General features: G+C 42.5%; 1 protein-coding gene across 1 annotated transcript; it reads left to right on the top strand.

Moving 5' to 3' along the window:
• Positions 1-3,578: 3,578 nt before the first annotated feature.
• Positions 3,579-10,158, top strand: spata2 (spermatogenesis associated 2). Its single transcript, XM_088937095.1, has 2 exons — positions 3,579-4,303; positions 5,081-10,158. Exons 1-2 carry the CDS (start codon positions 3,986-3,988, stop codon positions 6,317-6,319), a joined length of 1,557 nt encoding a protein of 518 aa, XP_088793221.1. The 5' UTR covers positions 3,579-3,985; the 3' UTR covers positions 6,320-10,158.
• The last annotated feature ends 592 nt before the right edge of the window (positions 10,159-10,750 follow it).

The following is a 10,750-nucleotide window of genomic DNA, read 5'->3' as shown; positions in this document are numbered from 1 at the left end:
CAAAATACATAGCGGTTGCCTAGGACATGGGCGAAGTGGAGACAAAGCGGAAATTGTAGCTCTTGTCCAAACCTGGCCAGGGTTAACACCTCGATTAAGGTTCATTTCTGGGCGTAAACATATTTTGCCATTTAATGAAAATAGTTGTTTTCAAGGAGATACTGCAGGAGTCATTACTGTATATCTTAAGGAGAACACATGATCTTATTTTAAAATTTTCATTTTTTTTTTATGGATGGCCTTGTAAACTCAAAACCGTCAGCCAATACTTCTGTTCTAGGGAAATTCTCAACATCTAGATACTGTATATATAAGAGAGTTTCCCTGAAACTCTCAGTGATGGCTTTAAAAGTTAACATCGCTATGAACATGTATGCTCAATGCTTCCTAAAAATGTTAAGATCTGTTTTTATCTTAATTGATAAATGTTTGGGGGGCAGCATGGTGAGGAGATCCAGTAAGTGCGGTTTCCTTCCATTGAGAGTCACACATTTATGACCTAGGTTTCTCTCTCTGTGGAGTTTGAATGTTCACCCCATGTCTGTGTAGGTTTCCTTGGCTGGGTTAATTACTGTCTCTAAATCAGGGGTCTTCAGCCCTGGTCCTGGAAAGACCCAATCCAACTATTCATATAGATCAGCCAAAAGTACCTGTTATTTAAAGATTAGGCACTCTTTTTGAAGCCATTGCTCAGTTAACCCAGGTAATGTTTATAATGAAACACTACGCTTTGAGGGATGAAGGATATTCTAATCTCGGGACATCTTTGGGATCCGAGTTGGGGACCAAAGGAAGCAGACTTCTTTTCCCCGTGATAGATCCCGGGTTGCCACGACTCTTGTCAGGGTGCATATAAACATTTTAATTAAAAAGTTGTTCACTATAGCGCGCATACCCGGCGCCTGGTTTTGAGTTCACGCGCACGTGGAGTGGCGTAAGCTACGTAACGCATGCGCAGAGAGACGGTGGGGATTTCCAGCAGAATGCGAAGGTAAGGAGTGGGGAGAGTATGGTGGCGTCTTTAAAAAACAGCTCGGCTGGTTTAAAATGAAGCATTTCTCAGTGCGTCTGTTTGACTTGTGACTGCCAAAACGCAGTTCTGCCCATGCGGGCGCAGGGACTGGTCGCTGGTTGTACGCATTAGGGTTTCAAGGCGTTGTTTTATAATCTGTGTATGTAGATTCACTGAGGCGGCTGTAACCACTCTGGTGATGGGGGCCGAGTCCGAGTAACTGACAAGTCAAGAAATGATCTTTGCCTCCGTGTAAAAATGATGTTTGATGGGTCAGGCGTCATCATTCTAGACTACAGTAAGGAAGAGTGTGTGCGTGAGCTCTTGTAAAAAAAAAAATAGTGGAAAACCGGAACCAGTCTTATTGGCTTCCTTGAATAGAAAAGACATGTATAAAATAAATCAGATTTTTTTTCGTGTTCGGGAATTATCTAAAGGTGACGTGTTTTTTTTCCCCAAGATGTTTCGTTTTACATCTGTTAGCTATTAATTCTTCTGCATTTTTTAGCGTTACTGTGCTCCGCTCGTTGGGCGAGTGAGAAAGTCATATCCGCGATTCAGTGGGCTGGGGGTGTGTACTCGCTCCGTGGACGGATTGCATGCATATCTACTGACGCTCGCCAGAATTGGAGACATTTCCACACACACACACACAACACGCAGTATCGCACATCTTGGATGAGATGTAAAACGGCCTAAAAATATTAATAAAATGTGCCAGGTTGATGGGGCTCAGATAATTATCTCGGCTCCCTGAAACCGATCCGGTTAAACAGCGACAGACTGCAATTGCATCGGCCGTAGAATCTCATCTGCTTGGTTGTTAAGGCGATAGGCTAGTTTCATACACCCCAAATGTTCTAGTAAAGGTTTGGACTGTTTCAACCAATAAGCGAGGCTGGAGTAAATTTTGAAAATTCACGCGTAGAAACTAGAAATTTGGAATCAAACGCCCATGCAAAGGACATGATTAGTGTGGAGCCTTATACAGCCCTAGTAAAATCTGACACGAGCGAAATGCTCAGTTGTTCCGCCCGTGGCCTTTACAGAAGGCGTCTCCAACGCCTACACGTTGTGTGGTGGAGAGGCGATGCACGTACAGTATTGCGACCAGCCTCCAGGTCCTGCACAAAATCCTTTGCTTTTTTTTGGACTTAAGAATGTGTAGGGAGTCAGAAACAGCAGAGGTCCCCTTTTTGAAGAATTGCAATGTGCAAGGCCACACAAAGTCTTTTTATGGACAAGGGTCCTTAGCTTTCCCAGCCCTGGCAGTGGGCAGCCCAGTTGGAGTGAAATCACAGCAGGTATCATATGACCCTTACTGACCTTTTGTTGATGTTTCTCGGATTGCCCTTTCAAAATCATCCCGCAAAGCCCCGTTTTGTTATGTGCAAGGATACAGCAATAAACGTTAGCAGTAAACAGCCCTGGTGGCTGATGTGATGCACACTGTCAAACTATTTCTGCCTTGCTCGCTATAGTTCTGGGATGCATCTGAAGCATTGACATCAGTTGTAGTTTTGGCTTTGTTGTGCGTGTTTTAAAAGAAGCAGGAGATATTTGCACATCGGTTATGTGTTTATGTTTTAAAGAAAATATGTTCCTTGGGATTCAAAATTTTGTGACGGCTTTTGTAAATTATTCTAGCACTTAAGGTGACATCAGGGGGTTTATACTTTAAATCAGAAAAGCGAAAAACACTTATATGCTTAAGGAGATGGTTATAAATACATTGTGCTGTAATACAATGGTACCAATGGACTTTTTATCTGAAAAAGATTAAAAGTTTTAACTCCATTATACCACTTCATGTTTTCAATAAGAGTGCTCATCAGGAACACCTGTATGAGGTGTATTTTAAATCCACAAAATCTGGAAACAGCAGTGCATTTTAAAAAGCCATGAGTCTTTCAACAGAAAAACAAGTTCCATGTTTTTCCTGTCCTGTAATTGTTGTTCTGTATCTGCAAACATTTACAAAATGTATCTCTATGAAATCTTTGTAAGATTTTTGCTTGCTCTGTAATGTTGCTGACCTATTCTAAGATTTACAGTACTTTCCAGAAAATGTGTTGTCGTGGACTCTTATCTAGGCTTGATTTACACAGTGTACACACACTTTCACACCTGCTGAACCATTTAGATTTGCCTCCTCCATTACAGAGTTTCTGCCAGTAACAAATTCTCAGTGTGAAAGGCGGACATGTTGCAGATCTGCATTAATCCCAGGTGTTGGTTTTTTTTTTAAAATATTACCGCTGTGGGAACCTGGAAAACTTGAGAAAATGTGTTCAGGATATTCTAAAAACAAAAATACTAACCAAAATGTGTCCATCCTTGCCGTTACCAGTGTCTGTGTTCAACAGTGTGCAGGGAATGCTTGCTTGTAAATAAATCAGTACTTTCATGTATAGTCAAGCAGTTTATAGCAGCTGAGTAAAATGTGCTTGAGATCAGGCAGAACCTGACATGTTGACTGAATCCTAACTGGCTGTTACATTTATAAAAAAAATCTCTTTAAGTAGTTTCTTTAGGCTTGTTTTTCTTCTGTCTTGCAGCCCGGGGAATCGTGCAGATGGTTAGCCTGGTCGGTCATTCCTCAACGGCCTGTTATCCCCATACTTTGCACTGAAGACGGGGGTTACTTGGCATAGCCTCCGGAGCTTGGATTTCTGGATTCAAATAACCTGCTTCACACAATGTTAACGTGCACTCCGCTTCCCGTTCCACTGCTTATTCATGAGTGAAACAGCCCGGGACGTCCCAAGTCCAAGATCCCCATGGGAAATTCAAGGTGCAGCATCTACTGCTGAACAGAAGAAATGTGGCTACCATGCATTGTCCAACAGTGACGTCTTGGCAACTTGTGACGCAGCAGCGTGTCTGAGCAGGCCTTCTCCCAGCTGTCTTGGAGAGTCTTTGAAGCAGGGGGTGATTATGCGAGTCATGCAGTGACCCAGCCTGCTGCTCCTAATGGATCCCAAGCTGCGAGAGGACCTGTTCAAGAGGTATGTGCACTGCCTGGAGTCCAGGCTGGAGGAAGGAGGCGATGGGCAGCAGGTGGCGGTTGAGACTGGGCTCCATGCGGCTGCCACGGCTCTCCTCAGTGTCTACCAAGTGGATCCAGCTCAGCGGTTCCGACTCGTGCGGTTCTATGAGGTGGCGGAAAACGCCCTGCGCACCCTGAGGAGCTCCAGCCTGCAGGCCTTAGAGACGGCTTTTGCCACACTGGAGACCATCTGTACCAACCTGCTGCTGTACCCCTGGAAAAAAGAGTTCCGCAGCATTAAGGTACGTAATGCCAGAAGACAAGTTGCCCAGCAGCATGACGAGTGAACGGATAGTGATGCTTTTCTAGATTCTGCAATTCCCTAATTCACTTGCCATGCTTTACCTCCCATCCAGTTCTGCTCCTGTCTGATATTCAGAATATATAGTGTGAAAATCTGGTTCTGGTTTGATTCCCAGGTGGTTTTCTGCTAGTCTCGACCACCTAAAATACATTAAAAGTGACTCAATTTAAAGGCCACTAATGCATCAGCTGTCTCTGATGTTGAATTTTCTACTTTGTTGTTTTCTGTTATGTAATTCAGGCTTCATTTCTGGATGAAGCCATTTAGAAACCTACAAATTATCATTGAACCCCCAAAGTTAGCGACTGGTTGAACAGCTGTGGTTAGGTCATGGAGTTGTATCCAGTTGTAACAAATCAAATACATAGAAGAAAAAGTTCACTGCAGCTAATTTGCTTAATAAAATATTAAGATCAAGGCTTTATAGAAAAGCCAGATCTTTAGATGTTTTGAGCAATTGAGATGGTTTAAAGCAGTTACAAAATGTGCATGCATGAATTGTAGGTTTCAAACAGTATGTTATCTAAAACAAACTTAAATGCATATTCAGGTTAAGAAAGTAAAACTATCTGTGAAGAAATTATGTTTTAGTTAATAGTAGCAGTTAGTCTGTCAGCAAAGCAGTACAGTAGGTGAAGTTGAAGCTGTATAATCTAGAACTAGAAGAACCCATGGGTATGTCATGTAACGCTTTCTCTTACCGTGTTTATTGTAGACCTTCACAGGCCCTTACGTCTACTACCTGCAGTCGGCACTATGCGACTCGGACCTGCGCTCCCTGCTGCGCTCCATAGGCTACACCCGAGATCAGGAGATGCACTTTCACGCTCGTGAGCACCCAGGAGGAGCACCTCACCTCCGCCAGCTGGCCTTCGAGCTGTTTCTGGCCCGGGCAGAATGCCGTCTTCTGAGAGAAGTGGCTGTGCTGGCAGGCGGGGGCACGTCGGAAGTTGAAGCTGTGGAAATGCGACGGATGAGCCGCGACGACGCCCCGGGCTGCGCGGAGGCCCTGCGGAGGCGCGAGGTCCTGGCGGGAGAGGTGTCCCGCCTCTCGGTGCGGCAGCCCGAAGCGGAGCGCGCCTACCTGAAACGAGCCAACCGGACCTCGAAATCGGTGGACGTGACTGACGGCGCGGGTCACTGGCAGCAGGTCAGTAAGCCGGTCTTGAAGGCCTCGCTCAGCCTTCGGAAGGAGCCTCTCTTTGTGGACGCGGAGGAAGACCTGCAGGACGAAATCATCCGCCCCAACAGCTCGCTGCTGTCTGTGGCGGGGCCACACTACAGTCCTGTGGCAGATTTCTTTCCTGCTCAGTCTCCCCTTCCTGAGCTTAGCCAGACCTACTCCTACCACCTCTCCTCCCTTGACGGGGTTGACCTCTACACAGATCGGGTCGGCTATCGCCCACCATCTTCCAGGCAGCAGAGTCGAGATGGCAGGGAGGGCTGGGGGACAAAGAGCCCTGCTGGGCCCTCCATGGGTGTGAAATGCCAGGGCTGTGGTGTGGGATACACCAGCAGCCTCACCTCTTGTCAGAAGTGCGACATGATCTTGTGTCCCAACTGCCACGCGGAAGAGCCGTCCCCTTGCTGTGGATTGCAGGATTTCCCCAAAACCTCCCGCTCCAGTGACGGATACCTGCCCGCTAAAGAGAAATTATCCGTCTATTCAAATGCTCACTCCCAGCTCTCAGAGAAGCCGCTGTCATCCTCTAAGCCTTTTACCGGTAAGCCAAGTTCCACCAGCAGCAGCGCCATCAGTGGATCTCGGTGCGGGTTCTGTAACAAACCAAGTGCTACGCATACTTGTATGAATTGCTCCAAGGTGTCCTGTGACAGTTGCATGAACCTTTATTCTAAAGATGTATGTACCCGCAAGAATGCATACCATAACTTTGTGCCCAACCACCAGCTTAACTATAAGTCCAGCTCCATATCACACTTGGTGTACCGGTAAATTGTATAGTCCTTCTCCTGGCAGCTCGTGACTCTTCAAGCAGAAATTAGATGTTTAGATCATCCTGGAATGCCAAACTTGCGTCTTCGTGTTCAGTTTCATTTCTTTGCCTTGTGGAACTTTAGACCGTAATAAAGAGCTTTATTCTGTCTTTATGGGACCGACCTGCTGAGCGCTTTGCATCTATCCTGCAACTCATACCCACATCTACTGTCACACCTATAGACTGCACAGAAAAACCAAGATCAGAGCTACATTAAAATCTGTCCAGTGAAATGAGAAGATCTGTCTGTTGTCTTAGTCACACATGATGTGATTGCTCTGTGCATGTGGGAGTGGGCAGTCGTATATACACTCCTATCACAAAATGAAATGGTGTGGCATCCTCCTCATAGTCGATAGCCTCAATCATCTCTGAAACATCGTATTGGTTAGCCTCCTGTCTGCAACACTTTGAGCCAAGTTCATCTAAACTCATTACACTGGATTTTTGTTTACTGCTTGTTACTCTCACCGATTCGGGACTGTCAAAAGGTTTGCCAGATGCACCACTTCTCTGCTGTAATGTGAATTGCAGACTAAACAAAGTCTTTGACTCCATAGACAGTGTTGCACTGAAGACTTAAGAAATTGACTTTTTATTTTGTATTGCTAATTGAACAAAAAAGGCTGAAAGCCCCAAATGAGCTTCACTAGTACTGTGGTAAAAATCTGTAAATTGTAGAACACCTTGGTATTTTTTAAGTACCAATATAAAGACTCTGTTGATCTCACTGTTTTACTACCCTTTTTTTCATTTAAACCTCCACTGATACAAAAAAGACAGTTTTGTTAGTCTTGAAAGTAATTTAAATGTAAAAGGGATAATGGGAACTGTAGTTTTAGTCAGAATTTCTCTGTGGAGAGTGGGCCATATGAATGAAATTAATTTAAACAAGTCACTTTGCACTGACAGAAAGTACTTAATATGACCCAGTTGAATAATCAGTCTTTGGACATGGGTAAAGCTGGTCATTCACTGGAAGGACAACACACATTTGCTGGTTCATAACACATTGAAGAGATTCGTAATTGTTGTATTCTGATCTTGCTGAAAGTTGTATGTATAGATTCTGTCAGTGCTCCATGTTCAAACTTTGATTGAAGTAGAATTAATAAAACTGCAGTGCAGTCATTAGTTAGCACTAGAAATTTACAAGAGCAGTGAGTGTACAAATATACAGTCTTTGCTTTATTCGTGGCCTATCTAAAAAGTAAAAATATAATAATAACATTCTGCCTTTTTCTTTATTTATAATAAAGCATGGTCAGAGTGAATAAGATAGTATTGCTGTGGAAATACCAGCTCTAGATAAAATTTAAGAGCTAATCCTACATACTGAGAGCATGCAGTTTGTAACATTTCCTTCTTCTGTGGTTCTGAACCTCTTGTTGTTTTTAAAATAACCCCAATAAGTGAAAGGTTACAGTCTGTGATTCTATGTCTTTAACATATACATACACAGAAAGTCGGCCTGAAGCTTTAAAAGAAGATGTCAGGAGCTTTCTGGAAAGCGAATGGTTCTGGGATTTGGCAAAATTGTTCACTCTTGAGAGTCTTCTGAAGCTATGGTTTCCATTGCCTTCTGATGTGAGGTACACCATTTGTCTGGTTTTCTCCCCAGCACAGACTGCTGTAGTGTTTACAGTCTCCAGGGTTTTCTATAGTTACAGTACATGTTTTCCTGACAAGCTTGGACTTGATGTCACTGTTGAAACTGCAGTATTTCACATGCAAGGGGGCACAAAAATGTTTGGTGGCTGCAATTTGTGTAGGTGAGCTGTGGCATTATCTAGAGAAGTGTCACAAAAAGCCACCTTGCGTGTTCTCCAGCACAATTGGCACCTTCTAACGCTATAAGGGTTCAAACTCTGTAATGTCCTGTTTTACTCCAAAGCTCTGTGCACAGTTGCGATAAACACCTTAAGTTAACGTATCCTTTATCTTTTCCCTTCAGTGTTCTGAACACATAAGGGAGTTGCACTAAGTAACTACAAAGTCTCTAGGTGGCCAGGTTAAAGGGAAGAGCACTTTTAGTACTTAAAGCATGTAATCAAAACTAAAGAAAGCCCTGGAGATCTCTAGCTGTAGAAGCTGGGAGAAGATCAGTCCAACTTTCAGGTGCTTAACCTCTAGGAAGACATGTGTAAAGTTTTCTTTGAAGAAATATAGTGAAAAATGGTGGCAGCTGTCACAGCATGCTAGTCCACTTTAACTTCACAAAGCTTCTTCACTGAGCTCTTTTTTTGTAACTGAGCTTTAATTACTGGCTGTGTTTACAGAGTGGCACCCGATACTGGATGTTTTTACAAAGCTGCACCTCTTAAGTCCTATTTACAGCGAATTCTGCATCACACCATTGAATTTTCATTCCTCTATGGCGTTTGTTTGCATACAGCCAGTTTCGCGGTATGCGTTTGATTGGAGGAGGCTGGCGTGCATGAAGAGTATCATGTTGCAGGGTGCACAAATAAAAAAAAACTATGCAATGATGAACATTTTCAAGCCTGCAGAAAGCAGTCACGTGTCGTTGAGCAGGAACTTTTGAAGGACTTTTAAATACTTATTTTCTGTTATGTGTTGTTAAAGTCTCTTTTCTTTTGTGTACTTTCACAGGGCTGTCAAGTCACAAGTTCTCCTGTCTGCATTTACTCAGCTGTGTAACAATCCATTGATTTTTTTTTTAAGGACCTCTAGGTTTTTCAGGTGATCAGAGGAATTTATTTTATTCTGGATCACTGGAAATTATATTGCTATATTTTGAAGACGGGCTTTATTTTTTTTGTAATGTTAACGTCTTTTGTGGCTCTGGCCCTTTTGTGATGAGTTGCATTTAGTTTTCTTTGGGAAAACTGGGTAACACTGATTTAAAAAAAAAAACTTGTGAAAATTAAATGGACACCTTTGTTTACAAAAGGCCCAGGGAGAAGTGCAAGTTGTATTAACCAGTATTTATTTTGAACAAAAGGGCAATTTTTTAATCCTGAGAGTCGATGGCCAAAAAATACATATCATTTCCAAGTTGGAACACAGACCAGAATTTCTCTCTGGTGGTGAAGACTCGGTCAGCCTGCAGAACTGTAAGGCCTTGCCATGGGGTAATTTGCCAGGAAGGGACCATGAAATGAGAAATTTGCACACTTAACTGGCGGTTCCCAGACTTCCTTTTCCCTTGTTAGGAGTATTAGTTTGTGATTGTTTTAAAATAATGTCCTAGTAAAACTATAAGTCAACCCCCTTGCGATGACCCTGGCTTAGTCAACCACTTGAGCACTTAGTTAATGAATACAGAGATAATAAATACAGAGATAATTGTTTTTAACAGATACTTTATTCCTTCTGTTGTGTGTGTGGTTTGTAGTAGCTGGTTATGGATGAACAAAATCCTTCTTATGAACAAAGTTTTAGACTAAAGAAAGAAGGGAATAAATGTGATGTGTACTCCTTACGCACTAAATTGAGTGATTTTCATTAACCTGAGTGTGCTTAAATAATTCTTGATTTCCGGTATTTGTGGTATCTTACAGGTATTTTGGTGTTGATGTATTAGCAGCTTACCTTCTGGCATGGTTTCGAGTCGCGTTTCTCCCTCCCAGTGACCCCTCCATGCGCCCACATCCCTCATTTCCCATTAGCACCTACACTTGTATCATAAAGCCGGTAATGCTCCCTCTGCAGATGAGTGCAGTTCTGCTCGTTATAGCAGGGTTTATTTCTAGGGAAAAAACAGCCAAATAATTTGTTAGTAATTCACCTGATTTTATAAAAATGCCAAGAATAAAACACTAAAAAAAGCAAACTGACTCTTTTTTTTTTTCTTTTTATCTGAAGTCTGCATCTACAAGACAGGAAAGTTCCAGGGAGCTCCACAAGTATGAGCCATCCTTAGGACAAATTGAAGGGTTGTTGCATTAACAGAGTTTCTGTAGGAACAGATTTTTATTCCAAACTCTTCATTTATCTTTGTGAAGCACATTCACAAGTAATTTGTCTGACTGGGAGGGCTACGGAATTGTGGATCTAAATTATAACTACAGCTGGTATCTGCATTTGGCATATTGATGTTCAGAATAACGATCTATGCAAGAAACTTTTGTGACATTTATGATGAAGCATAACTTATTTAAACTGTTAAGAAGACTTAAGAGACTTGAGAGAGAACATTGTTGTATTCTGAGAGAATTATTACATTTGTAAATAAACATGCAAATTTATATATTTGTAAAGTGTTTTGAGCTGCTTCAAAGCTGTGGGATTATTGTGTAACAACAGCAGACAGTTATGCTTTCTTTGTGATTGAAAAGTCATGTGGCAGTTGATCACACTGGGCTTCAATTCACTTTCTTGTTAAATTTTTCCAGTTCTTAATTTGTACCAAAAGAGGGCACTAT

The sequence above is a fragment of the Atractosteus spatula genome, chromosome 19 (genome assembly GCF_055471065.1).
Source record: "Atractosteus spatula isolate fAtrSpa1 chromosome 19, fAtrSpa1.hap1, whole genome shotgun sequence".
NCBI classification, from domain to species: domain Eukaryota; kingdom Metazoa; phylum Chordata; class Actinopteri; order Semionotiformes; family Lepisosteidae; genus Atractosteus; species Atractosteus spatula.
This window is presented reverse-complemented; position numbering and strand designations above follow the sequence as displayed.

Coding starts and splice junctions, on each gene's coding strand:
- spata2 (XM_088937095.1), top strand. CDS start 3,986: ATGGATCCCAAGCTGCGAGAGGACCTGTTCAAGAGGTATGTGCACTGC. Junction 4,304..5,080: donor AAGAGTTCCGCAGCATTAAG/GTACGTAATGCC, acceptor TGTTTATTGTAG/ACCTTCACAGGCCCTTACGT.